Source organism: Alnus glutinosa, chromosome 14 (assembly GCF_958979055.1).
Source record: "Alnus glutinosa chromosome 14, dhAlnGlut1.1, whole genome shotgun sequence".
Taxonomy (NCBI): domain Eukaryota; kingdom Viridiplantae; phylum Streptophyta; class Magnoliopsida; order Fagales; family Betulaceae; genus Alnus; species Alnus glutinosa.
The window spans coordinates 20,267,750-20,295,168 of record NC_084899.1 but is presented as its reverse complement, the minus strand read 5'-3'; the positions used below and the strand labels follow the sequence as shown (position 1 = coordinate 20,295,168).

General features: G+C 35.9%; 2 protein-coding genes and 1 pseudogene across 3 annotated transcripts; all 3 read right to left on the bottom strand.

Annotated features, from left to right (window-relative positions):
* Positions 1 to 9,628: 9,628 nt before the first annotated feature.
* LOC133856634 (uncharacterized) lies at positions 9,629 to 12,574 on the bottom strand. Of its 2 annotated transcripts, none has more exons than XM_062291694.1 (3): positions 12,152 to 12,571; positions 10,723 to 11,471; positions 9,629 to 10,384 (listed from the first exon to the last, which is right to left on the bottom strand). In XM_062291694.1, exons 1-3 carry the CDS (start codon positions 12,437 to 12,439, stop codon positions 9,910 to 9,912), a joined length of 1,512 nt encoding a protein of 503 aa, XP_062147678.1. In that variant the 5' UTR covers positions 12,440 to 12,571; the 3' UTR covers positions 9,629 to 9,909. The 2 variants fall into 2 exon arrangements, with proteins under 2 accessions (XP_062147678.1, XP_062147679.1); XM_062291695.1 differs by having other exon boundaries at positions 10,177 to 10,370; positions 12,152 to 12,574.
* Positions 12,575 to 14,611: 2,037 nt separating this feature from the next.
* Positions 14,612 to 17,609, bottom strand: LOC133856667 (uncharacterized; annotated as a pseudogene).
* Positions 17,610 to 20,992: 3,383 nt separating this feature from the next.
* On the bottom strand, positions 20,993 to 27,419 carry LOC133857699 (uncharacterized). The gene is made up of 3 exons (XM_062293018.1): positions 27,011 to 27,419; positions 22,312 to 23,051; positions 20,993 to 21,535 (listed from the first exon to the last, which is right to left on the bottom strand). Exons 1-3 carry the CDS (start codon positions 27,296 to 27,298, stop codon positions 21,100 to 21,102), a joined length of 1,464 nt encoding a protein of 487 aa, XP_062149002.1. The 5' UTR covers positions 27,299 to 27,419; the 3' UTR covers positions 20,993 to 21,099.

The following is a 27,419-nucleotide window of genomic DNA, read 5'->3' as shown; positions in this document are numbered from 1 at the left end:
ACAACCAACTATTTAATTTAATTTTCTTTTAAACAAAAATATTTTCATGTTGGTGTGGACCATGTGGCCCCCTATTTTGATCAATTGGAATAGTTTAAAATTCATAATAAAAAGTTTGCAATATCGCCAATATAAATTTGAAAGAAGTTTGCAATAATTGGATCTCTCCCTTTTATGAACAGGGTTTTCATGTGAGAATTGAAATACGACCATGAATTTAGTAACATTATTAAAAAAGAAAAAAAAAAAAAGAAAAAAAAAAGAGAGAGCTGTCATCTTAATTTCTGTATTTAGAGAGAGAGGAAAAAAAAAAAAAAAAAACCCTCAAAAGTTAAAACGTTTTTAATGGTGTTGGAGGACTGCGTCCAGTGCGTCAAACACTAAAGGATTTCCATGTCGGTGTGGACCACGTCGGCTCAACTGGAATAGTTTGAAGTTCGGTAGTATTTTTAGGCTGATCAAATAGTCAACAAATCACGCTTCTTGGGATGTCATGGAAACTTTGATCGAAAGACGTCCCTAATAATTTTTAAAGTTTTTAATGTTTAGGTTTAATATATTTATTTATTTTTTATTAAGAGTAATACATGTCATTATTCTATTGGTGCTGACGTAATATATTGATGAAATCGATTAATTGTTTTGACGAAATTTGACAGCAATAATTAAATTATTATTTTGGTCTATTTCGAAGACCTCTAAATTATTTTATATATCGTAAAGAGTGATTTGTAAATTAAGTCAATCAAAAGATTGATTTTACATTTTTTTTTCTAATTTTAATATTCTATAATAGATAAATTTCCTAGTAATAACTACCCTTGGGGTAGTTCTAATTTTGAAAAAGAATTAATCAAAAGGTTTTGATTTCATAACCAAAATTGTTGTGTTTGATTGATTTCTTGCTTCGACTAATGTGGTAATACTGCGTGTGATTGTTAATTTTTAATTTATTGTGACTACTAAGAAAACAAATATTCACCCTTCCAAGCTCTAGGTGTTATTTGAGCCTGCTTTCGACGAATTTCCATGGACAAACATATCAGCTTGTACGAAAGTTACTGCAAATGACGCCTCCCATAAAGTGCTTGTTTTCTGCCAACTGCCATGACCGGATAGAAGTGGCAACTTCTTTAACTATTTCAATCAAATGACCGGATATAAATGGCACTCTTGACTGAAATCAAATGGCACTCTTTCACTATTTCAATCAAATGACCGGATAGAAATGGCACACTTTCACTATTTCAATCAATTGAGAAAGAATAATGAAATTACTTGGCAGTTTCCGTAGTGCCTTTTCTATGTGTTCGACCTTCATCCCTTTTTTTTTTGTCATTTATATACTTATAATATATGACATAAATTATTCAATATATTTTTTTGCCAAAATGTGAATGGAAGTCCTTACCCTCCCTCTCACATAATTTCAGTGCCTTTTTTCTATGTTCCACTTTTTTACTTATTATTATTATTATTTATTTATTTTTTATGTCCTTTATATACTAATAATATATGACATAAATTATTGAATATACTTTTTTGCCAAAATGTGATTGCTAGCAATTGGGAAGTCCTTGGCGTAACTTTTTTACTCATGCTCCCGGTGAACCTCATTCTAAAACCGGAACCCACTTTTTCTTTGTCCATTTTTTTCCACCCATTTCACACATCGCTTTCGCCACGCACATTAAATACCGATTTGAGGCATCCCATTTTAGCCTCACACCGAAAATGAACAATTCTACTCCTCTGTCCCAACAAAATGTTCAGAGATTTGATCACCCTCAAGGACCACAGCCACCTCCCGACCTAGAAGCAGGCGCTCAACCAATTGATTTGGAAGTGCATAATCATATTAGAGATTGGGTCAAGATAATGGTCACCTTTTGCTTAGCATTCGGACCTGCAATAGCTCTCACATATGCCCAAATTCACTCCGAATTCCCTCCAACCTTCCACGTGCTCTCTTTTGAATCCTTATTATGCTTTGCTTCCTTCTTCGTCAGCAAGTTCATGAAGGCCAAGTTTCCTGTGATAGCCCGAGTGCTCGACTTTGTTGGTGTCTTTTTTGCAGTGACAGCTTACTTCACAGCCATTACAATATCATTTCCTCTGTACCTCCAAATTATCGCTTGGCTGGTCTACGCCATTTCCATTGTAGCGGCTTTATATCCCATTTTGTTCTAAGAGTAGAAGCAACAGACTCCCTACCATTTCTTTCCTTATATATAAACACCCAACAACAGCTTTTTTTTATCTTTCTCTATATCATTAAAATAAAATTTTTTACTTTTTACTTTCTTTTTTATTCATTTCTTTTCGTCTATCTTCATTTCTTTTCCTCTCTTTCTCGCTCTCTCGTCTCTGATTCCAAATGAAGAAGCCAGGCTCTCTCTTGAAAGCTCTGAAAGCCAGCCACCCATGGAGGTTGAGATCAAGCTAAGCGTTTTGATTGGAGTCTCTACTGCTTCCATTTTTCTATGCATTTTCTTGGAACTCAAAGCCCCTTCTTTGTCAGTTTTGGAGGGAAGCTTTTCTTTTCTTTTCAGTTTTCTGAGCATCTTTTTTGTGTTCAAAGCTTCCTCTTCCTGAAGCACTGTTGTGTGGAGCTCCTCCATCACAGGTTTAATAAGAACAATGGGCGGTATCTCATCAATCAACCCTTGTTTGGAATGGGAATCATTGGAATGATAGGACTGAGGCTTAAGCTCTTTGAAATTTAGAAGTCCTTTGAATTTCACGGTTTCAAGTATTTTCTTCAGTGTTCTTCGCTCTGGATCCGCATTAGAATGGGGTTTCCTTCCCCTTGGCCTATCAATATTAAAGACATGCCTTCGCTGATTCAAAATTCTCTCACTCTCTAAATGTTTCTGGAGAGGGGTCCACAATGGTTTTGAAGGGAGATCTTCTAGACCCATAAGCTTGGCAATCAAATTTGGGCCTTTTGCCTTCTTCTGTAGAGCTCCAAAATCATATGCATGAACCATCAAAGACTGGCTCGAGCTTGTGGAAGGAGTTTCTGAAGCTGAGTTTAAAATCTCTTAGATGAAGATAACCCAGTGGTTGGGTTTGGCAATAGATTCTGCCGCGAAGGATAAACCATCAAAATGACGCATACCAGTTCCAAACGGAGTCCCGTGTTGCTGTGAAGGATGCGTGAAGGAGAGAGAGTCAAAGAAATGTACTGAGTAGCTACAGTATTACCTAAAAATAGGATAGCTGTTGTAATTTGTTTTTTTGTAATAATTTTTTAAATTTTTTCTATTTTAAATAATAGTACTATTTATAGAACATTTATTACAAGTACTTTAAGCAGAATCTTAGGTTATTTTGGGTATTTGGAGTAGTAGTAAGAAAAATGAAAAAAATTTATATTATATTGAATTTTTTTATTTAAATAATTATAAAAAAGTAATGATAAGCAGGAACAGTCAACTGTGTCCCCTGCCTTCCCTTTCCTACGTGGAAAGGGAGTTTTCTTATAAAATAGAAAAAGAAAATCGAAATTTTGGATTCAAAAAAAAGAAAAAACCGTGGAGGTTTTTTCTAATATCCAAACCGTCAATTTAAATCAACGGTTCAAAATAGCCATCCGTAATAATGACACCTCAGCGATCCGCGTGAAACAAAAATCATCAAATAACTAAAAAAACAATTCAAACAGAAGGTCCTCTCCCTGTCCCTCTCTCTCTAGCCGGACTCTCTCACTTTTCGCCAGAAAATCTCTCCCTCGCCGGAAACACTACTCTTTCGTCGGGATTAAATGTGGGTTTAGTCATTTTTCTGGTAGAGATCTTGCGTAACCATTTGTGGGCATTTGGTCGGTTTTTTTATTTTTTTATTTTTAAATTTTTTTAATATATTTTTTTTTTCGCTTTTATATGCTTCAGAGACTGATGATATTTTATTCTGTTGTAAACTAGAAACCCAGGTATGGACCGTATGGTGACTTTTTGTTTTATTTGAAACTTTGTATTTTTCAAATTGTACTTTTAGGTTTTTTTTTTTGGTTGCTTGGTGGTATTGGAATTTGTCTCAGCTAAGGTTAGTGGATTGTGATTAGGAGCTGTTTTTCCTTTCTCTTTCTTTCTCCAACTTTTATTGTGTTTGAATTGTGTGGAGAGAGAAACCCATCCGGTTATTGTGGAGATCTGGGAGTTGTTTTTGAGATGTTTGGGTGCATTGTTTTTCAAAAACAAATTCTATTGATATTCGCAATTTCTCTTTCCCTCTAGTCCTGTAAAGAAACACAGCTCAATGCTCTCAATCCACAGTCTTGGCTTCAAGTAGAAAGAGGGAAAGTTTCCAAACTTCCATCACAGTCCTCTTCATCCATGTAAGTTTTTTTTCTCAAAATTTTCTGTTTCAGTAGGTTATTTTTTATATTTCTATTTTTAATTATTCAGTGAATTAAAATAGTGTTGGGTTTGTGTTTTTTGTTTCTTGGGGGGGTGAGAATCTCTAATCGAGGTCCCTGAGCCACAGATACTCCCGTACTTTAAACCTGTTGATTACGTAGAAGTTTTAACTCAAATTCATGAAGAACTCGAGTCCTGTCATCCACAAGAGAGGTCGAGCCTCTTTTGTTACAATTTCAAGTGTTTAGGGGCCTTGGTGAGGTCAAATTTGGAAAGAAGGCATGAGAGCATTCGTAGTAAGCTCGTCAAAGAAGCTTTTTCGCCAAATTCTGCTGAGTTTCCTCAAAAGTAATTGAATTGGTTAAGCTTCCTATGACAAGTAGCTTCAGAACTAATTAGTGTACAAAAATGTCAGATTCGGCCAGTTGATGGACCAGCATGGATCTATGAAAGACTGCTAAGTGGCCTACTTCTTTGATTATACAATTTGAACTGTGCTTTTGCCTGATTGCTTGATACAAACTCAATCTACAATATTTTCTTTTAAAACTTTTGTTGAGATCTTAATCTTCTCAATTCACCAGCTTGAACCTTGATTATTTAGACGTGCTGTTATTGTAGTCTCAATGTAGAAGGGAAAAATATAATTTGTATTGATCCATGCCATTCGCTTTGATTAATTCCCTTTGCTTTGACTTCTCTTTTTCCTCTTCCTTAATTTAACCCAGTTCATTGGCAAATGTGTAAGAGTTATTTCTTGAGGGATATTTGACTATAGATCGCGAAAAAACCAGATATTCTGTTGATTGATTTTAAGTGAGTAGTCTAGTGTTTTGTTGAAGTATAATGTTTCTTTCAGGTTTAAATATTTGATCTGATGTCTGAACCTCATGGACCTAATTTTGTAGCTACTGAAAGTTATGATGTTCTGCATAGGTAGATCTTGATGTTTTATTTTGCGTCCTGCTCTAGTTGAATATATAGCCGCTTGTGTGTATTGCATCCCTTGTAACTAACTTGGTGTTCTCTTATGCTGAAGGCCAAAAAACATGTAAAGAGCTTAGGAAATTTAATGATAATGAAAATAGTCTTCCAAGGATCTGCTGTTTTTCCTGGGGGGTACCTTGCTGCTGATCTAATTATGTCTTTTTGGTCGTCGATAGGGAGTAGTATTCAATATCTGAGGTTTCGGTGGTTCTTTTTTTTTTTTTTTTTTTTTTTTTTTTTTTTTTTTTTCATTTGGAAATTTGAATTATTGGACTGTTTTCACTATTGGATTACATGGAAATTTCTTACTGGTGCTCTGTTTTTATTGGTTGGTTGTTTATATTGAGGTATATTGGATTTTAGGCATTGGTAATTCTTTTTCAAAATTCTGCACCATTGGACTCTTTCCAAAATCTGGTACTTGGACATTTCTCGGCTGTTACTCCCTTCTGTGCTCTATTCATGTTGAGTGCCTGTTGAGATTGAAGTGCACTGACTTGTGATAGAAAGACCTATTGGACTTTGAGGTTCTGGTGATTCTTTCTCAAACATCTGCACTGGTACTTGAAGCTCTTATAAGAACTTTGAGTATTTGAAATATCTTAGCTATTTCTCTGTTTTGTGCCCCTGTTTATGTAGATTGGTTATTCATTTGAAAATCCGTATTGTTGGGGTGTTTCACATATTTATTTGGCCATTTTTTGTTTTGTTGGTTACTAATTTCTTGTGTAAAAAAATCTGCATATTACTGGCCTATTTTGGGTAGTAGATTTTGGAATTCTGAAGAATATCTGTTGGGTGATTGAAAAACAACAGATGATATTAATTTTTGGTTGAAAGAAGACAGTTGAAAGTGGTTGGAAGTGGTTACTTTAAAACCAATAAAAAATAATATTTATTAAAAGCAGAGAATATTTAGAGAGTTTGATATTTAGAGCTTTTGAAAAGTAGCTAGCTAAAATAACAAAAGTGAATTTTTTAGCTAAAATTCCCCTTGTTGATCGGGATGAGGTGGTGAAGCTTGGAATGTGGGAGTGGAATAAGAAGTCTGTATGCTAATATATGTAGAATGGTTCCAAGTTCCACAGTTTATAATTTCTGGTGGAATCGAAATGAGATTAAGCATGATAATCATCCCAAAACGTAGGAGCAGATTTTGCAGAAAATCTTTTGGAAGGTCAAGACAATTTAAAAAGACTCTTGAGAATATAGTAATCTGTCATAATTGGAGTATAAAAGCATAGGTGTTGGTTTAAGCTTCTAGTTGGTGATGTGTGTGATTTTTGAGTTATGCAGTTTAGTTGGTTGATGCAGAATTGTGCAGTAAATTTCGAAAATTGTCTGTTTGTGGGGTTATTTTGTAATTTTGTTTGGGTGGTGTTTGAGGTTTAGTGGAGATTGTGTATAGAATAAATAACATATTCTTGTTATTTGCTTTCACAACATTGAAAGGTTGGGTTATGAAACTTTGGTTTGATGTGGTTTTTGTAATTGGCTTTTTACAGGGAATTGGATGATGAGTTGCAAGAGTCACTATGAATTCTTGCCTTCTTGGAAGCAAAGCTGCAAAAGGATGAGTTGTAAGAGTCACAACATTCAAAAAATATAATATAGCTTGTATTTTTTGTAATTAACTTCTGTAACAATAATTTGAATTGTAACTTATTTTTGTAATCTATTAGCTTAACATATGCATTTCAATTGTACATTGTTGATTATTGAACGGAACTATAATATGACATTTGCCTCCTTTCTTTTTCTTTTTTTTTTTTTTATTTTTTATTTTTTTAATTTTTCAATTTTTTCAATTACAATTTGTTTCTTTTCTTTGGGTTTATCATGTACTCGGTGTCCATACGAGGATCTCATGAGAATTCGTCCACTATGAGGTGATGCAATAAGTGTTCATAACTGTGAAAAGATTTCTGTCGGAATTGATCTTTGGATGCACAATAATTGCCTAAACTTCACATAGTTCACATGTTGCTAAAAAAATTGCATGTTAATTTTATAGTTCAAAGGCAATCTTGTTGCCCGTAAAACATTACAAGCAATAACCATTATGAACATAGCTAGAGATCAAAGCATAGCGACACTATCTCTTTCTTACATTCCCTAGCAACATCAATACTACTTATTTTTGCATACCCATATCTCGTATTTGCCCATATCTCATCAAATCATCATAAAATTCCTAAATTTAAAGTAATCTAATTTTCATCAAAAGTAATACAATCCTCATCAAATCTCTAACTATAAGACAATCTAAATGCATTCTACCAGAAATTGAAAAACGTTAATACCAAGTGTCTTTTTGACAAAAATAATTATTTCTTTCGAATTTCTAAAAACGAAGACCTTGGTTTATAAAATTTGACAGTCGCATGTACAGAAGGATGTAACAGGAAAGAGAAGAAGATTGCTTTAGAAATTGGTATGTCTCCGCAGCTGTTTCATTAGCATTTTCATGTACCGTTTGGTCGCTAAGAAAACAAATGAAAGTAAGAGAAATCCCGAGAAAAATCTTTAATGCTCAATCCACCTAGGTTTGAGATGGTCGAGGTTTAGGTTGCCGACCGAAAGGGCAGTGATTCTCTGTCTCTTGCGTGCAAAGGGACGTCCTTGTAGCCGTTTGATCAGACACGTATTGTATAATCATGTGGGTCACGTGGTTAGGGTGTAGAAATGGGTCAAGTATGGGATAATGGGCTTCATTTCATTTACAGCTTTTGAAATTATTATATAGTCCGTAATAATTTAGTTAATAAAATTCAAAGTCGTCTTTGCTATGTTATACCCTTACCGATTTGCTATGTTTTTCCACTTACAAAATTCAAAATTATTAAGAAGTCGTTATATAACAACTTTAAATTTGGTTTCAGCTTTAATAAAATTCATATGTACGATGATACGAAGAAATAATTAATTAGGAGTTGTCTTTGATTTTGCAAGAAAGCATTAAGGCGTGTGGTCCATCCCCCCATATACTAATGTGCTTCCTTAATTCCTACTACTTACCAAATCATAATCATTCATACTTTTATTTCTTACTTACCAATATATATAATAAATCACGTGATTACAATACTGCAATTCTCTCAATCTTAACCTTTCCTTAAGTTATTACGGGGTAACTTAATCGGCTGGAGACCACGTCTCATGAAGCGGAGGTCATTATATCCATTACTATTATGGATTGTAAAGACTTTTTACATTAGGTATTGCAAGTATTAATGGACTTCATTTCTCGTTTAAAAAGTATAAACGAATTGAACTACTCGTAAGCTTACTCGAAATCGGCTCGGATAAACTCGACTTGTACTCGAATCGATTATTAAATGAGCTACTCGTGAACACAGAATTATGCTCGATTATTAAACGATGCAAACTCGTATAATATCGGCTTAACTCGATTAAAGCTCGTGAACTAGCTCGTATAAGGATCGACTCGTTTATTAAGGCTCGACCTTTTCTTTTTTACATTTTTTTTTTAAAAAAAAAAAGAAAAAGAAAATTAAATTTTTTAATGTTTAGGTTTAATATATTTATATTTATTTTTTTATTAAGAGTGGCACGTATCATCATTCTATTGGTGCTGACGTGGTACACTGACGGAATCAGTCTATTGTTTTGACGAAATTTGACAGCAATAACTAAATTATTATTTTGGCATACTTCGGGGACCTCTTAATTATTTTGTATATCGCAGGAAGATATTTTTAAATTAGGCTAACCACAGTGATTGACTTTACGTTTTTTCCTAATTTTAATATTCTATAGTGAATAAATATCTTATAAGTAGCTGCCCTTAGAGTAGTTTTACTTTTGAAAAAGAATTCTTCGAAAGATTTTGATTTCATAACCAAAATTGTTGTGTTTGATTGATTTAATGCTTCAATTAATTTGGCAATATTGCGTGTGATTGTTAATTTTCAATTTATTGTGACTACCAAGAAAACAAATAGTCACCCTTCTAGGCTCTAGGTGTTATTTAGGTACGAAATTCAATGAACAACAATTCAACTTGTACGAAAGTGTAATACTGTAATGCATATGAAGCCTCCCATTAATGGAACAAAATCCTCTTCGATCAGAGAGTATTCAATTCCTTATAGTGTAAGGATATTTTAATCCGTTAAATTATAAGGAACTAACTACTCCTCAGTTCATTTAAACGGGAGAAGACCCACTTCCCATTAATGTCTTCACAAATTTAGTAGATTTCCCATTCAATTTATTTCAACTGCACCAAGATATTAACAAGGACGTAAAATATTAAATAACTACATAACAATGAGATTGAGATTACAAAAAAGAATCCATAGCAAAGACAAACAATACAAGTGAAGATGCTGGGAGAGACGTACTCATCTCCCAAACAAATTTATGAGACTGAGCAACTAAAAATGGCATGATCATCAAAAAAATCATTTTGGTTCACACTTCTAAGCAGATACCAACTTTGGAAAAGCATTTAAATGAATCTTTTTTCTTTTCTTTTTTGGTTTATATGTTGGTTCAGAGTAAAAGGTTTACAGAATTCAGATCCCGCTCGGCAGGATCATTGTTCTTCCAGGTTTGTGAATGTTTGCTGATGGGAAAGCAGAGACAACTTGTTATCAATATCATTCAAACCATGGCCCTCCTCCCATTCATAATCAATGTCAATGTCACTCGAAGGAAAGTGCTGAGCGTCCAATTTGTGCATTTCTGATACTATCAGTGCATCCATTCTTGCCCGTTCACGGTCTCTTGGGTATGTGCAATGGAGGAACGAGTAGACGAAGCAACAAATCGCCGTTGGAATGCTCATTGTTAAGTAGAGTGCCTTTGCAAGTGATGCTGCATTCTCTCTATCTGTCCCGATTTCTATAGAGTTTGAAGATCCTTTCACATCTGGTTTATAACCAAAGACGTGCTGAGCCAAAATCCCAACTACAGCAGGAGCAAATGATGCCAGCATGGACTCAAATGATGAATCCAAAGCATAGACGCTTGTACGAGACTTCTCTGGGACTATCTCTGCAAATATTGGACTGTACACCTTTTACATACATATCAATGAAAATAGTAGTGAAAAGGAAAAGAAAATTGAATTTGGCTGCTCTCTTATAGCTATCCATACTATAAGCACGTTTCAGTGTAGAGTTCTGATAGGTTCCATCACAGCTTTAAAATGTGTATATATAGATATATATATATAAGCACATCCTTATTTTCAAATCCAGGCGATGTGGGATGTCACACATACATCCATGACTAACATTAAAACAATCTACTCTTCCCTGAATAATTAACACTATCACAAACAATTTGAAGATACTAAAACACTAGAAAGAGAGGATGTGCAGAGAACATGATTAAGTAGACATACTTGTTAGTTGCAGGAGCAGCCCAGGATGTGCAAAATCCAGTAATGAACAAAACCAGTCCATGCATGAATGCCGTGGATGGATCATCAGGCAATACTAGTAGCAAAACTGCTGTTAAAGGAATGGCAACACCCGTGGTTATCTGTGACAGAATTGTTCTTCCAGAATTGGGTAAACGTTTTGCAATGATATCCCCCATCCATCCACCAAACAGACCTCCAAGTGAAACGCCAATCACTAGTATGGTCCGAAGGAATGCTGTTTTTTCATGGGAGAAACCTACAAGTTCCAACCACATAGGGGTAAACGCCCAAGCTGCCCCGGCAAATGATCCAGAAACACCTTGAGCCACAATTACCTGGAAAGATGTGATTCTAATAACTGATTTTGCTTCATTAATTAGATCCTTAAAATCTGCACAGAAAGGCTTATGAACTCGATTTCTAGCCATACTATTGCTATCAGAAAAATGTGGATCATTTGCGAATAGGCGGACTAAAATACCAACTATGACACTTATGATTCCAACCAGATGAAAAGCAATTCTCCAACCAGATATACCCATGACAGAGGTTGAGGCCAAAAGGACAGCAAACGACCCACCAATGATGGATCCCAGGTTTCCTGTCAGTTGTAGCCATCCGAAAGCCAAACCACGGTTGCTTTCATCGGTTGAGTCCGCAACAAGGGACTGAATGGCTGGTATTACTATGGCAAGTCCAATTCCATTTAAACCTCGTGAGACTGCCACCTAATTAATCAAATAATTTAAAATGTTAGACTCTGCTGCAGAAAATGCTAGAGCAACAAATGCAACTATTGAAGTTTGTTTAAAACTCGGACATATTTCAAAGTTTGTTTAGCTTCTCAAAGCTTCAACATCATTTCCCTTGTCCTAATTTCTAACCATTCCTTTCACAATATAGTTTAGCTCTTGTGGTATGCACATAGTTTCTCTTTCACAATATAATCATAGGATTACAAAAATCCATATCAAGGCATTATGGCATTTGGGCATTCATTATTAGCCACTACTGTAGCATGGCTAGGTAAAGTTGCAAGGCATACTATCGATCTTTCATCCACCAAAATTTTAATCTTTACTCAATGTGAAATAACATTTTAGCAATCATGAATATCCTTTTAAGTTTTAACTAAAACCGTCAAAAGGCAAACAAATAGAAAACTGACCAGAAATAACATTGATTGGTTTATCCACTACATGAACATAGATCTGTACATGTTAACATGAACATAACCCAAAATTTATAATATTCATATGCCATCCATTTTCAACTCAACCATATCACAGCATCCAGTTTTAGATAGAAATAACAAAGAAACAAAAAAAATAAAGAAGAAAGTTCAAAAAGCTCACATATTTAAACACGAGCAAAGAAGAAAAAGTTGTATGGATGGAATAATAGGTACCTGAAAGAAGGTGGAAGAGATGGCAACGAGAAAGGTGGCGGCAGCCCAGAGAAAAGCGCCGAGAGAAATGACGTGGGCACGGTTGTGACGCATAGCCAGGTAAGCGGCAAGTGGGTAACAAGAGGACTGCACTATGGATCGGAACAAAGTGAGTGAGCCCAACCCAGTTGGGTCGGTGTGCAGAGCTTCCCCTACCTCCTTGTACACTCCAGGTAACAGTGCCTCGTCGGCGCTCTCCATTATACCTGCCAGATTCACCAGCACCAACGTCACTGTCTCTGATTTCATTTCAAGCTAATCTGGATCACTCACACTCCTCTGTCTTCCTATGCTTCATAGAGGGAGAGGACCTGGGTTTGACTTTTTAGTTGCAGAGGGGTCTAGTCGTCTAGACTCTAGAGCAGGGGAGTGGGAGTTGGCTGTTGCAATGGCGAAGGGTCATGACTCAGATGAGGATCACTACAATTATTCTCAAATTGTAATTAAAAAATCTATAATTTCTTTAAAATCGTAGAGATTATAGGATAATCTTCTCTAAATCGACGTGGGACATCGGAAGTCGAACTCATCTTTACGCACATGCCCTTACGCACATGCTACAATAATAAAACTGGCGCCATTACAGAGGTACCTGGAAGAAGGTGGAGGAGATGCCAACGCAGAAGTTGGTGGCGGCCCACCCCAGAGTAAGCGGTTCGTAAATTTGAATAATGTCAAAAAAAATTCAAACAAAATTCTTTTACCAAACGGCCCGCTATTTTTTTTATTCATTTCATATTGATTTATGTTTTATTTTAAATGATTTTTCTCTTTTGTTTTTTTATGTAATTAACATAGAAGCTACTTAAAACATTATAAGTTGATTTAAAATAAAAAATAAAAAAAATAAAAGACATTATAACTTATAAGTCAATAAATATAAAATTAGTATGATAAATAAATATAAGAGAAAATTATAATTTAATCCCCAAATGACTAGTCATTTTACAGATAGTCTTCCGAACTATTTCACTATATACGTGCAATAGAAAAATAAAAGAAAAAGAGATAAATATTTAGAATAGTGAAAAAACTTTGGAGCTACTTGAAGTGAAATTGCTAAGTATAAATTCTTTTATCCTTAATTTATGTCAATTCTAATTATTATAATATAAATTATGTTGATATAATGCCTAAATTGTTGGGAAAAGTGTGATTCAATATCTCAAAGAATGTTTTAGGTCATGCTGAACTACGTACGTACAACCCCTTTCAAGCGATGGACCAACCTGGAACATGCTTGAACAAGCTACAGATTATTATTAATCTGGAGTTACTAGATTATTATTATTATCCTTTTAATATTATTTTTATGCCTATGTACATGCTAATGCACCTCACAAATTCAATGAAGGTTCTAGTGTTCTCATGAATGCTAGTTATATATATATACTTCTTAAAGATATATTTTATATATTTGTTTATTTTACAATTTTTAAAAGCTTCCAAAGTTTCAAAAATGCATTTTTCTTTTAGCTTAGTTCCAACTGTCCACTTTTTAGTTCAAACTGATGAAATAAAATTAGACATCAAATATATTTAATTTGACTTAAAATTATTATAAATACTAAAATATTATTAGTTCACCTAATAAACTCTTTGGGTATTACAACAAATGCTTGAACTTTGGCCCCCCCAAACTACTAAAATGTTTGAAAAAGACAAATTTTGACAAAATATGCTCATAATACCCCTGCCATGTGTCATTTTCTAATTAAAAAATAATAAAAATAAAATATAAAACTAAAAAAAGAGTAAAATTTTATGAAAATGGGATAGGGGTGGCTGCGCCTGAGGTGGTGTCGGCCACCTCTGGGGGTGGCTCGCTGGCCACCCCCTCCCTAAGCAGGGTGGCTGCACCCAAAAACTCATTTTCTTTATTTTTTTTTAGATTTTTTTTTTAATTAAAAAAAAATGACATGGGATATTATAAGCATATTTCGTCAAAATGGGCATTTTTCAAACGTTTTGGTAGTTTGGAAGGCTAAAGTCCAAGCGTTCATAGTTTGGAGGGCTATCCATAAAACGGCTGATAGTTTGAAGTGCTAAGTTATAATTTTCCCTAAATATAAATAGTAGCCTTACTCTTTTAAAAGTAACAAATAACTCTACGGGGTACGCTTGTGAAACAACTAACTCATTTCGTATGAATTTTGGCCATTTTTTCGACAGGCCACCCAGAGGAGGTGGCCAATCGACCCCAAAGACCGCTAGTTCTTTATTTTTTTTGTTATTATTATTATTATTTTAAAGTTTTTGAGAATAAATTTGTAATTTCATGAACCGTTAAAAAAAAGTCAAAATTTGCACCGACTTTTGAAACTCTTAATAGTTATTTGTCAGCACATCTAACCACATGACTAATTTAGCAAATTTATCTAAAAATAAAAATAATTCGAATTCTGCGAATGTAAATATTGGTAGGGCAAAACATAAGTGTCAATTATAATAATCATTGACACTCCCCTAACATTTACACGAACCCCATTTCTGCATGTACAAATCCACTCTGAAACCAGAGCTTCATTTTACTTTTTATGCACAGTAGTAAAATTTATGCCAAATCTTTTTGAACAAGTGCATCTGGATTCCTTATGAAGATGAATTATACAAATTTTATTATTTAACTTTATTGTTCACCCAGACTTGAGAATTTTATCTAATATGAAGCAGAGTTGAATTCTCATCATTATCACCCAACTCAGGGCTCTTTTCCACTTCACTATCTGCCTCCAGCCGTTGCATTTCAGATTCTATCAACGTATCGTATTCATTCTCGCACGTTCACGGTCTCTTGGATATGTACAATATAGGAAGGAGTAGATGACGCAACAGATTGCCCTGGGAATGCCGACGCCTGCGTAGAGTGCCTTGGCGAGCGATGCAGCATTTTGTCTATCTGTTTCAATCTCTGCAGCGTTTGATGACCCTTTCGGAATCGGCTTATAACCATAAACATTCTGCGCCAAAATACCAACTACGGTGGGAGCAAATGACGCTGGTATGGCCTCAAATGCTCGATCCAAAGCGTAGATGCTCGTACGAGACTTCTTTGGGACTATCTCTGCCAATATGGGACTGTGTCCACCGTTTACATCTCAAAAACACTATCAAAGAAGTCTGTCAAGAATATGTCTACTTGTTTAGAGTATGTTTTTTTATCTGACAATTCATGCCACTGATATATGATGGTAATAATCTTCTAGATTTGATTATAATCTCCTACCTCTCTTTCTTTTTTTTTTCTTTTTTTTTTTTTCTTTTTTTTTTCTTTTTTTTTTCTGATGAATCAGTAGCCATTTTATAAGAACAAAACTAAACCCCTTTACAATTTATGCAGAAATAGCAGAAAAACTGGCTTTGAAACAAGCTTCAAAGGCCCTCGATATTGCTGTGTCTCAATGTCCTACCTTTTAGGTAATCATGTCTTTCTGTATTTAAATTTGATTTGATATTATCTATAAATAAGATTCTTTTGTCTTTTGTAGGAGTGCATGTAAGTATCTAATATCGAACCATCCATTTGTTTCTCAAGATTAAAAAAGCAAAACATAATTGATCGAGTATATATACGTACTTGTTAGTTGCTGCAGCATCCCAGGATACAAAGAATCCAACAATGAAAAAGACCAGCCCATGCATGAATAATGTGGATGGATCACGAGGCAATACTAGCAGCAAAATTGCAGCAAGAAGAACAGCAGAACCCGAGCTTATTTGCGACAGAATAATTCTTCCAGAATTGGGTAAGCGTTTTGCAAGGATATCACCCATCTTTCCACCAAACAGGCCTCCAAGTGAAAAACCAATTGAAAGTATGCTCCAAAGTAATGCCGTTTTTCCATGGGAGAAGCCTATAAGTTCCAGCCACATGGGGGCGAACGACAAAGCTGATCCAGGTAATGATCCAAAAACACCTTGAGCCACAATTATCTGAAAAGATGGGATTCTCATGACTGACTTTGCTTCTTGAATTAGCTCTTTTACGTCTGACCAAAAATGCTTATGATTATGAATAACTCGAGTCTTGGAAAAGCGTGGATCCTTTGCAAAGAGGCGGACCAATATGCCAACAATGACACTTACAAACGCCACCATAAGAAAAGCAATTCTCCAACCAGGTATGCCCATGACAGATGTTGAGGCTACAAGAACAGAAGAGAATCCACCAATGATGGAGCCAAGGTGTCCCGTTAGATGTAACCATCCAAAAGCTGTACCACGATTGCTATCATCAGTTGAGTCGGCGATGAGGGACTGAATAGAAGGTATGACAATGGCAACTCCGATTCCGGTTAAACCTCGTGAGGCTGCAACCTAATTAGCCAAATGATCCCAATCTGTAACAAATTATGCAGCAATAAGCAATGCCTATTTTGAGGCACTAAAGCAAGAAATGAAACAAATACGTGAATAATTTTTGTAAGAAATGTGAATTCAGAATATTTCTCCCTATTAATTGAGGGATCCATATATTGGTATTTATAACCGGATTTGGCTTAAGTGCTGTAAAAAAAACCACAACAGGTGCTATAATTTTTTCAATGGTCAAGATCTAGTTTTAAGTGTTTTATAACCACTATACAACTTTACAACTTCTACATTAATAATGAAGGGTTACAACTATTCATTTTCTATCTAACTATACATATTCTAACATATTAATCAGTATCTTCAACTTTAAAAATTCTATGAAAGGTCTTTTCATTGTCTTCATTGGAATGTTTGTCATTAACACCGTAAGTTGAAACTTTAACCGTCTTCACTATAGAACTCTGCTTTGAATGGAGTTGTGCTTTAACATTTTTTTTTCTTCCTAATACCTCTGAATCTGTCCAAGATACCCTCTTGCCCATTTCTTAAACCAACTCAACAAAGTAGATGGATACAGATCTACAGACCCCCAACATACGCACAAGAAAACCTACATCATTTTTACCATACCAATAACATTCACTGATTTAAAATCTCCCAACGCAATAAACACAAGCAGGAGAAAGAGTTACATATGATACCTGGAAGAATGTAGAAGAGATGGCGACGAGGAAGGTGGCAGCAGCCCAGAGAAAAACGCCGAGGGCAATGACGTGAGCGCGGTTGTGACGCAGAGCCAGGTAAGCGGCTAATGGGTAGCAAGAAGACTGCACTATGGATCGGAACAGAGTCAGCGAGCCCAAACCAGTTGGGTCTGTCTGCAGAGCAGCCCCTACCTCCTTATACACCGCTGGCAACAACTTCTCATCAGCTTTCTCCATAATGCTTGCTAGATTTACCAAAAATAATGTCAAAGTATCTGATTTCATCTTGATGTTCAAGGCTCCACACTCTCAGCTTACATCAAAGTCCTCTGTTTCTGCTCTGTTTTTGGAGGGGAGTTGTGATGGTTGACTTTGCTGGAGGGAGTTCGATGCGTGCTCTGTTTTTTAGGGGCGTTGGGATGGTTGACAGCTTCAAATGGACCGGCCCATAAGGTTGTTTGGATTTCGATTTCCCAGATTTAGACCCAACCCGTATAAGCTTATGGGGTTCTTAGTTACCCAAGAAAAGAACAAGTGTAATAATAGAGTGTCCCTTCTCTACGGTTATGGCAAAGAAAATGGGTTTATGCTCACCAATAATAACAAGCCACGTCATTTTAATACACCAGAACACATCACAATATAAGTTGAAAACACCCGATCACACCAAATTCATAAAAAAAAAAAACATGAAAAAAAAAAATGAAGCTCGTCAACTAATTAGCCAACTGCTTCTTCCCCGTCGCTGGACGACTGGTCCTCCAACCACAGAGATCCGGTCATAGAGTCTTGGCGACCACTGGCAAGCCTCCAGATCCTCTTCCCCGTGACCTCCCGACACCATCAACAAAGATCCGGCCTAAGCCTCGTCCTCTCCCGGGATCTCTCCCTCTCACTGGTTGTTCTCCCCTCTCGTTCCTCTAGTGGTTTTCGGTGATCACATCTGATTCGATGATTTGGTGCTCTCTACATTCTGGTTCAACTAGAGATGGGGAACGGCGATGTGGTCGGGGTCGAACCCGAGTCGGCCACGTGATGGCGCGGCTTCCACCTAGGCTACACCAGTTTGGTTGTTTGGGTCGGGGTTAATCGTCGGTGGTCGAGGTTGGGTTTCCAGCATGAAGACACCCATCTCTCTCCCTCGATTTCTTCATTTCACTGCAAAGAAATAAGAAGTTTTTCATGCATTTGATTTTCTTGCTCCAGGATTACGTCTCAACTTCTCATTGGTAGGCAAACAAAGCCTAGTTTCTGCCACGACCGAATTGAAGTTATTCCCGTAATAATATTGTGCCCTTACTCCTTACTTTCCAGTAAGGTCGGCTCATTGATTAGGCGAATTAGTCACTCGTTTAATAGCAATAGTATAATTAAGTTCAATTTATGTATAATATATATAAGAAAGTGATTCTCTCACAACTCCTCCCACACAATGTGAGAGGGGGTTGTATGGGAGTTGTAAGAGAATCATTTTTCATATATATATATATATATATATATATATATATATATATATATATATATATATATAAACAACTTTTGAGGCCCTAGTTATGATATAAATAATAATTTCAAATTCAATCTAAAATATTGAAACTTTAGAGGAGAAAAATGAGAAGTCATATTAATGGCACTTCTAAAAGAGTAACTAAGCTTGCAGTTTCATCTTTAACTTAAAACAAATATGTCAACTAAGTTCTGTTCATTAAAATAATGTTTAGAATAAAGTAAATTTCGTTTTAAATTTTACATAAAAAAAAAATTATATATAACTTAACACAAAATATATCATTAGTTGGAATTAAATGTCTTGTGACAGTAATGAATTCTACTTGTCATTTGGAAAAATTAAGAGCAAAGAGAGAAGGATTTATATATATATATATAACAAAAACTAAAAATTAATGTTTAAATATAAAAGAGGGCTCCACTTAAATTTGTCAACTTAAGCCTTCAAATCTTTCGAGTCGGTCCAGCTTTTCAACTTTAGAACCGTTTGTGACTAAAATAAACATAATGACAAACAAAAACTGCATTACCATCTGGTTTCAAAAAAAAAAAAAAAAAAAAAAAAACCTGTATTACCATCTTATTTAGAAGGTAAAAACAACGTTGCTAGATAGGATTAAGATTATCTCTAATATAGCTATTCCAATTTTATAGAAATTTGGGCAGCTTAAGAAAGAGGGGCTGCAAGGCTTATTTGTTTGATGCAGGTGAATCCTGTATTTTAGGTTGCCTAGAACAAGTGAGCCCTACAACTAGAAGTATACAAGTAGAGTAGTTATTAACCGCTAATAACCGCCCAGGGTGATTGCATTTGCCGATTATAAGAATTTAGAAATTTGGTTAATAACCGGTTTATTATACTTTATATATATATATATATATATATATATATATATATATATATATATATATATATATATATATATATATATATATATATATATATATATATTAAAAATTAAAAATAATTTAAACTTAAATGTAGGTTTCTTTACTTCTTATTTTTCAAGTTTCAACGCAATGCTCCCTGCCTGGTTGCCTCCCCCACTTTCTCTTATTTTCTTCTAAATAATAATGAATATTGTTTGTAAATAAAACCATGGCTCAAGTTTTGGATACTCTCATGTTCATGAGGGACGACGATTAGCTAAAAGAGAGCCACGATAAGGTGAAATAGCTTTAATTATTTATTATTATTTTTTTTTGTAAGTAAAATCGCTTTAATAATTAATATAAAAACGCAAAAATCTCAACAATACACAATTAAATGTACAACATTATTATGTTAAAATAGTATTGCCCCCTGCCCCCCAAAAAAATAATCTTTAAAATCTTTTCGTCCCTCAAAAATTGATAAACAACACAGACATTTAGTGCTCGATGAACGGTATAAATTTCATCATCCATCTTCACCTTTAGGAGGTTTCCACCATGCTCATCTCATCACCTTCATTTTTTAAGAGAATAATTTTTTATTTTATTTTTTAATCACAACTTAAATATTCAATAACTGTATAACCCGAAAAAAAAAAAAAATCAACAATGTATGAAAAATAGTAATCAGTTTTTAATAATCGCATCACCGCCGGTTATTACTAGTTGCGGTTATTTAAAAGTGAATAGCCGCCTAAACTAGTTACGGTTGCGATTATGAAGAAATAACCACAACCAGTTATATACTTTTACCGGGTACCTACAACCTCTTAGACACCTAAATTTTTTATAAATTCAAACAGTCTAGTAACAAGAGTAATGCTATAAATCACCCTTACATTCTTTTTCATCCTCCTGAAGCCTATTTGGCGTGGTACCTCATAATATTTTGGTTTGGAAAACTAAGCCACGTAAACTTTAAGAGAATATGAGGGGATGAGAGAGTGGTGGAGAGCATTAGTATAGTAACATAGTATCCTTTCCTGTTGGACATAGTATGGTAATTTTGGGTCCACGAACCAAAATACTTAATTTTTATTCAGAAAAAAACTCAATTTCAAAACATTCTACTTTTTATATCGCATTAATCACTTTTTAACATTTTCACTTTTTCTTACAAAATAAAATTCAAAACTTCTTTATATTTTGTATCATATTAGTCACTTTTTATTACAATATATATGTTTAAAACCCTATAACCCAAATGTTTACCAAACACGAATTCTAACTCAAATAATCTATCACCTTCCTTAAATCAGGATTTTTTTTTATTTTTTTTATTTTTTTTATTTTTTTTAATTTTTTTTGAGGAAATACCATGAATTTGTGATTGATGTATAAGTAAAACTGAACAAGGAAAATATTTAATAAAAATAAAAGATAAATTTCAAAGTGAAAGTTTAAATTAAAAAATTACAAATCTATTTTCATTTTAGTTATTATTTAATTTTAAATATTTAAATTAGTATGAAACGATGAAAGCAGAGTTGAATTCTCATCATTGTCACCTAACTCCAGGCTCTTTTCCACTTTACTATTTGCCTCTAGCCGTTGCATTTCGGATTCTATCGATGCATTCATTCTTGCCCGTTCACGGTCTCTTGGATATGTACAATATAGGAAGGAGTAGATGAAGCAACAGATTGCCATGGGGATGCCGACGGCTGCGTAGAGTGCCTTGGCAAGCGATGCAGCATTTTGTCTATCTGTTTCAATCTCTGCGGCGTTTAATGACCCTTTCGGAATCAGTTTATAACCATAAACATGCTGTGCCAAAATGCCAACTACAGTGGGAGCAAATGATGCTGGTATGGTCTCAAATGCTTGATCTAAAGCGTAGATGCTCGTACGAGACTTCTCAGGGACTATCTCTGCAAATATGGGACTGCGTCCACCGTTTACATATCAAAAATACTATCAAAGAAGTCTGTCAAGAATATGTTACTTGTTTGGAGTATATTTTTTTATCTGACAATTCATGCCACTAAGATATGATGGTAATAATCTTTTAGATTTGATTATAATCTCCTACCTCTCTCTTTCTTTCTTTTTTCTCTTGTTTTGTTTTTTTGATGAATTAGTGGCCATTTTATAAGAACAAAACTAAACCCCTTCACAATTTCTGCAGAAATAGCAGAAAAACTGGCTTTGAAACAAGCTTCAAAGGCCCTCAATATCCTATACCAGTATTTAGGGATCAATACCCCAATTACAGCAAATTTTCCCATTCCCCTTAGTCCTCCTAAACCTGCCTTTCCCCATTAAACGAATTCTCACTTCCCACTTGATCTTCTGCAGAATTTGTTCCTCAGAGAAAGGAATATTGCCGTGTCTCAATCTCCTACCATTTAGGTAATCATATTTTTTTTTTTTTTTTTTTTTTTTTTTTTTGTATTCAATTTTGATTTGATATTAATTATAAATAAGAGTTTTTGTATCAAAAATATTATCAAGAAATAAGAGCAAGACCTTTTGGGCTCTTTCGTAGGGTGTGAATGTAAGTATCTAATATTGAACTACCTGTAAATCTTTTGTATTTTATTTTCATTTCATTGTTATCGAGTTTCTTCACTTCCAAGCAAGTCCATTTTTTTCTTCTCCATCCAATTGTTTCTCAAGATTAAAAATGTAAAACATAATTGATCGAGTGTATATACGTACTTGTTAGTTGCTGCAGCATTCCAGGATACAAAAAATCCCACAATGAATAAGACCAGCCCATGCATGAATGCTGTGGATGGATCATGAGGCAATACTAGCAGCAAAATTGCAGCAAGAGGAACAGCCGAACCCGAGCTTATTTGCGACAGAATAATTCTTCCCGAATTGGGTAAGCGTTTTGCAAGGATATCACCCATCTTTCCACCAAACAGGCCTCCGAGTGAAAAACCAATTGAAAGTATGCCCCAAAGTAATGCCGTTTTTCCATGGGAGAAGCCTATAAGTTCCAGCCACATGGGGGCGAACGTCAAAGCTGATCCAGGTAATGATCCAGAAACACCTTGAGCCACAATTATCTGAAAAGATGGGATTCTCATGACTGACTTTGCTTCTTGAATTAGCTCTTTAAAGTCTGACCAAAAATGCTTATGATTATGAATAACTCGAGTATTGGAAAAGAGTGGATCCTTTGCAAAGAGACGGACCAATATGCCAACAATGACACTTGCAAACGCCACCACAAGAAAAGCGATTCTCCAACCAGGTATGCCCATGACAACTGTTGAGGCTACAAGAACAGAAGAGAATCCACCAATGATGGAGCCAAGGTTTCCTGTTAGATGTAACCATCCAAAAGCTGTACCACGACTGCTATCATCAGTTGAGTCGGCGATGAGGGACTGAATAGAAGGTATGACAATGGCAAGTCCGATTCCGGTTAAACCTCGGGAGACTGCAACCTAGTTAGCCAAATGATCCCAAACTGTTACAAATTATCCAGCTGAATCAGCATTGCACTATTTTGAGGTACTAAAGCAAGAAGTGAAATAAATAGTTAATTTTTAATTTTTTTTTTTTTTTTTTTTTTGATGAACAAAAGCTTTATAAACCAAACACAATCCAATACAACACTCCAGTAAAGACTGGAACCCAGCTCCTTAAAAAGGAAGCACCAACCAACACTACAGAATTACATCAACAAATTCCCTAAGGAAAACACCAACCAACACAAACAAATCAACAAAGGAAGCCAAAGAAAAGAACTACAGGACAGATTTTACATTCCATCTAGAGGCCAAAGCTTCATTCTCAGCCGTCCTTCGAAATTTCCCTTTATGCAGAATCCTCATACTAACTTGCCATCTGATCTGAGCAATGATGAGTTCCTCCGTCCGTGGTGTGTTCCCAAAACACAAATCATTCCTTTGTTTCCACAAATGATACACAAGAGCTGCAAGACTAAGTTTACACAAAATAGCCTTCAGACTTTTCACCCTAAGATTACCAATACTCCATTCCATTAATGGTTCCCATCTCACAACCGGATTTGCAACAAGACAATCTGCCATCAACTACCTCCATATTCTCAAGCTAAATCCGCAATGAAAAAACAAATGTTCAATACACTCTTCATGCCCAAAACAAAATCTGCAAAGAGAGTCACCATTGAACCCCCAAGATAACATTCTATCTTTTGTTGCAAGAGAATTTTTAAAGGCTAACCATAACATAAATGCATGCCGTGGGATAGCCAAAGGAAACCAGATCACTCTGGACCAAGGGACCTCCGGTTGCCTGTTCCTCAATTGATCCCAAGTCTTGGAACACTTGTACACACCACTAGGCAAGTTCCAAATCGGTACATCAGTTGTTCCAATATCCACTTCAGAAAGTTTACTCTGGATGTCAACCAAGATATCAGACCGAGCGTTTGGCTAGAACCAATCTCCATTTCGAATTATTGAAGACACCCAAGCTTCCAAGCAGCTACCAGCATCATAAACAAGCCGAAATCCATATCTATCAATCAATCTTCCATTAGGATGCCAGCAATCAAACCATAGAGAAATTCTACTCCCATCACCTACTGAAAACCGAATGAACTCCTTAGCCACTGCCTTTAGCTTAAGAAGTTTCTTCCAGCTCCAAGAGCAAGAAGTGGGGAAAGGTACCTGCCAGAAACTCTTCCCCTTAAGCAGATTATTCTCAACCCAAGCAACCCAAAGTGAACCTGCCTGTGTAAACAAACTCCAAATATGCCTAAGCATTGCAGCTTGATTCCAGGATTCAAGTCTTTTTAACCCCAACCCACCTTCGGAATTAGGAACACAAATCTTCTCCCAAGACACCTTAGCTTTAGCTTTAGTGTCATCACCATTCCACAGGAACCTATTAAACTTTTGCTCAAAAAATCTTATCACCTTTTTCGGGAGGATGAAAACCCTAGCCCAAAACACTTGAATACTGAACAAAACAGAAGATAGAAGTTGAAGCCTACCCGCAAAAGAAAGATGCCGAACAAGCCAAGAATCAATTCTCCCTGATATTTTGGCAACTAAAGCTTCACAATCAGCCACTGAGAGCCTCTTAGAAATGAGAGGAACTCCTAAATAGCGAACCGGGAGGGAACCTTCGGACATCTGCATCAACTCAAGCATAGCATTCTTTTCTTCAATAGGCACTCCAGCCAAAAAAACGTGCTTTTAGCAGGATTAGCTTTGAGACCCGAAAAATTTTCAAATTCAGCTAGAATGGACTTAATAGAACCAAGAGAATCCATATTAGCTTTAGAAAAAATTAAAAGGTCATCAGCAAAGCACAAATGAGTAGGCTTCAAAGAGCTACACTTAGGATGAAATCCAAAAGGATTTGTCTCCATAGTAGCCTCAGCCAGCAACCGGGACAAAATTTCCATAGCTAAGACAAAAAGGTAAGGGGAAATAGGATCCCCTTGCCTAAGCCCTTTCTTCCCCTGAATATGCCTACTAAGGAGCCATTTAAAGCAATAGAGAAGCTCGGACTAGTGATGCATTCCTTCACCCAAGCAACATATCTAGGAGGAGCATCATAGCAACTAAGACAATGAAGGATCAATTCCCAACTGACCGAGTCATAAGCCTTCATGAGATCTATCTTTAGTGTGCACCGGGGAGAACCTTTATTCTTATGGTAATCATGAACCAGTTCTTGAGCCAATAAAATGTTCTCAGCAATACTCCTACCAGGGACAAAAGCACCTTGGTTACAACTAATGATATCATCCAGACCCGGAAGAAGACGATTGGCCAGAATTTTAGTAATGACCATATAGATCAAATTGCAGCAAGACATCGGCCTATAATCTCCCATATAGGTCGGATTTTTCTTCTTAGGTACTAAGGTAATAATAGTTGCATTAACTTCCCTAAGAAGTTTCCCAGAATGGAAAAACTCCAAAATAGAATCCATCACTTCTTCACCAATAATAGGCCAAGACTTAAGATAAAAACCTGCTGAAAACCCATCCGGGCCAGGAGCTTTACTAGCCTTCATGGAAAAAATAGTCTTCCTAATTTCTTCCCTAGTAACTTCAGCTTGCATACCAGCAACTCAAGCAGAAGAAAAATGCTTCTGGATGAGATGAGAAACTCTACAAGCCTTCACCCGAGAAAACACATGGGAAGAATGCCCAAGAAGATTCCTATAAAAGGAAATAGCCAACTCCTTAATCTGCTTGGCATCCTGAATGCTATCACCATTATCATTTTTAAGCACTTTAACCAAGTTACAAGCATTTCTGACCTTCACAACCTTATGAAAGAAAGCAGAATTTCCATCACCAAGATTAAGCCACTAATTTCTTGATTTCTGCTTCAAGAAGTTCTCCTCAGCAGTCACTAAAGAGGTATAGGCATGTAAACACTCCTGCTCTTTCTTATGCCACATTGCATTCCCATGAGAATGCATATAACCAGATTGAGCATGAGCTAAATCCTACCGAGCCCGAATCACTCTCTGGTTTAATCCACCAAATACCTCATAGTTCTTAGCCTGAAGAATAGTTTTGATAGCCTTCAACTTAGCATAAAGCTGAAACATGGAGAAACCTTCCACATGAACCCTCCATCCCTCAGCCACTGTAACAGACCAATTGGAGCAGTACAGGTGGCTTGAAGGAGATACAAGCTGCAGCTGGAAATGTGGTTAGCCATTAGTAGTTGTAGCAGTTAGAAGTAGTAGTTATGTTAGTTAGCTTCTTGTTAGTTCTTGTGCTGTATAAGTGGGAGAGGATAGGATGATTTTGGTATGCTGATTGTATTCTGTTCTGTAAGAACTTGGAGGTTCTTGGCACCTCGAATGCCAAGCAGGAGAGTAGCCTTCTCGAACAGGCCATTTCTTCAATAAAAATCCATTCTTTCCTTCTCAATCTTCTTTCTTCCTTTCCATTTTCTTTCCTAAATCCATAACAGAACATTGGTTCTGTTACAGCCGCCCAATCTAGAAAATTCTTATGATCAGCCCAAAAATTGAAAAATTTAAAAGGCTTAGGACCAAAACTAGAATTCTGTTCCACCAAAATAAGAGCAGGGGAATGATCAGAAATACCTCTATCTAAGAACTCAACAAAGGTATTAGGGAAAGCCTTCATCCAGTCAAAATTAGATAGAACCCTATCTAACTTCTTAGAGATAAAGTCCCTATCTAACTTTTTACTAATATCTCTGAATCTATCCAAGATACACTCAAAAGTCAAGATATTATTGAAGATTCAATAACCCATCTTGCCCATTTCTTAAACCAACTCAACAAAGTAAATGGGTACAGGTCTAAAAACCCCCCAACATACGCACAATAAAATCTACGACATTAAACTATACCAATAGCATTACTAATTTAAAATCTCCCAACACAATCAGGAGAAAGAGTTACATACAGATACCTGGAAGAATGTAGAAGAGATGGCGACGAGGAAGGTGGCAGCGGCCCAGAGAAAAGCGCCGAGGGCAATGACGTGAGCGCGGTTGTGACGCAGAGCCAGGTAAGCGCCTAGTGGGTAGCAAGAAGACTGCACTATGGATCGAAACAGAGTCAGCGAGCCCAAACCAGTTGGGTCTGTGTGCAGAGCAGCCCCTACCTCCTTATACACCGCTGGCAACAACGTCTCATCAGCACTCTCCATAATTCCCGCTAGATTTACCAAAAATAATGTCAAAGTATCTGATTTCATCTTGATGTTCAAGGCTCCACACGCTCAGCTTACATCAAAGTTCTCTGTTTCTGCTCTGTTTTTGGAGGGGGCGTTGTGATGGTTGACTTTGGTGGAGGGAGTTCGATGCGTGCTCTGTTTT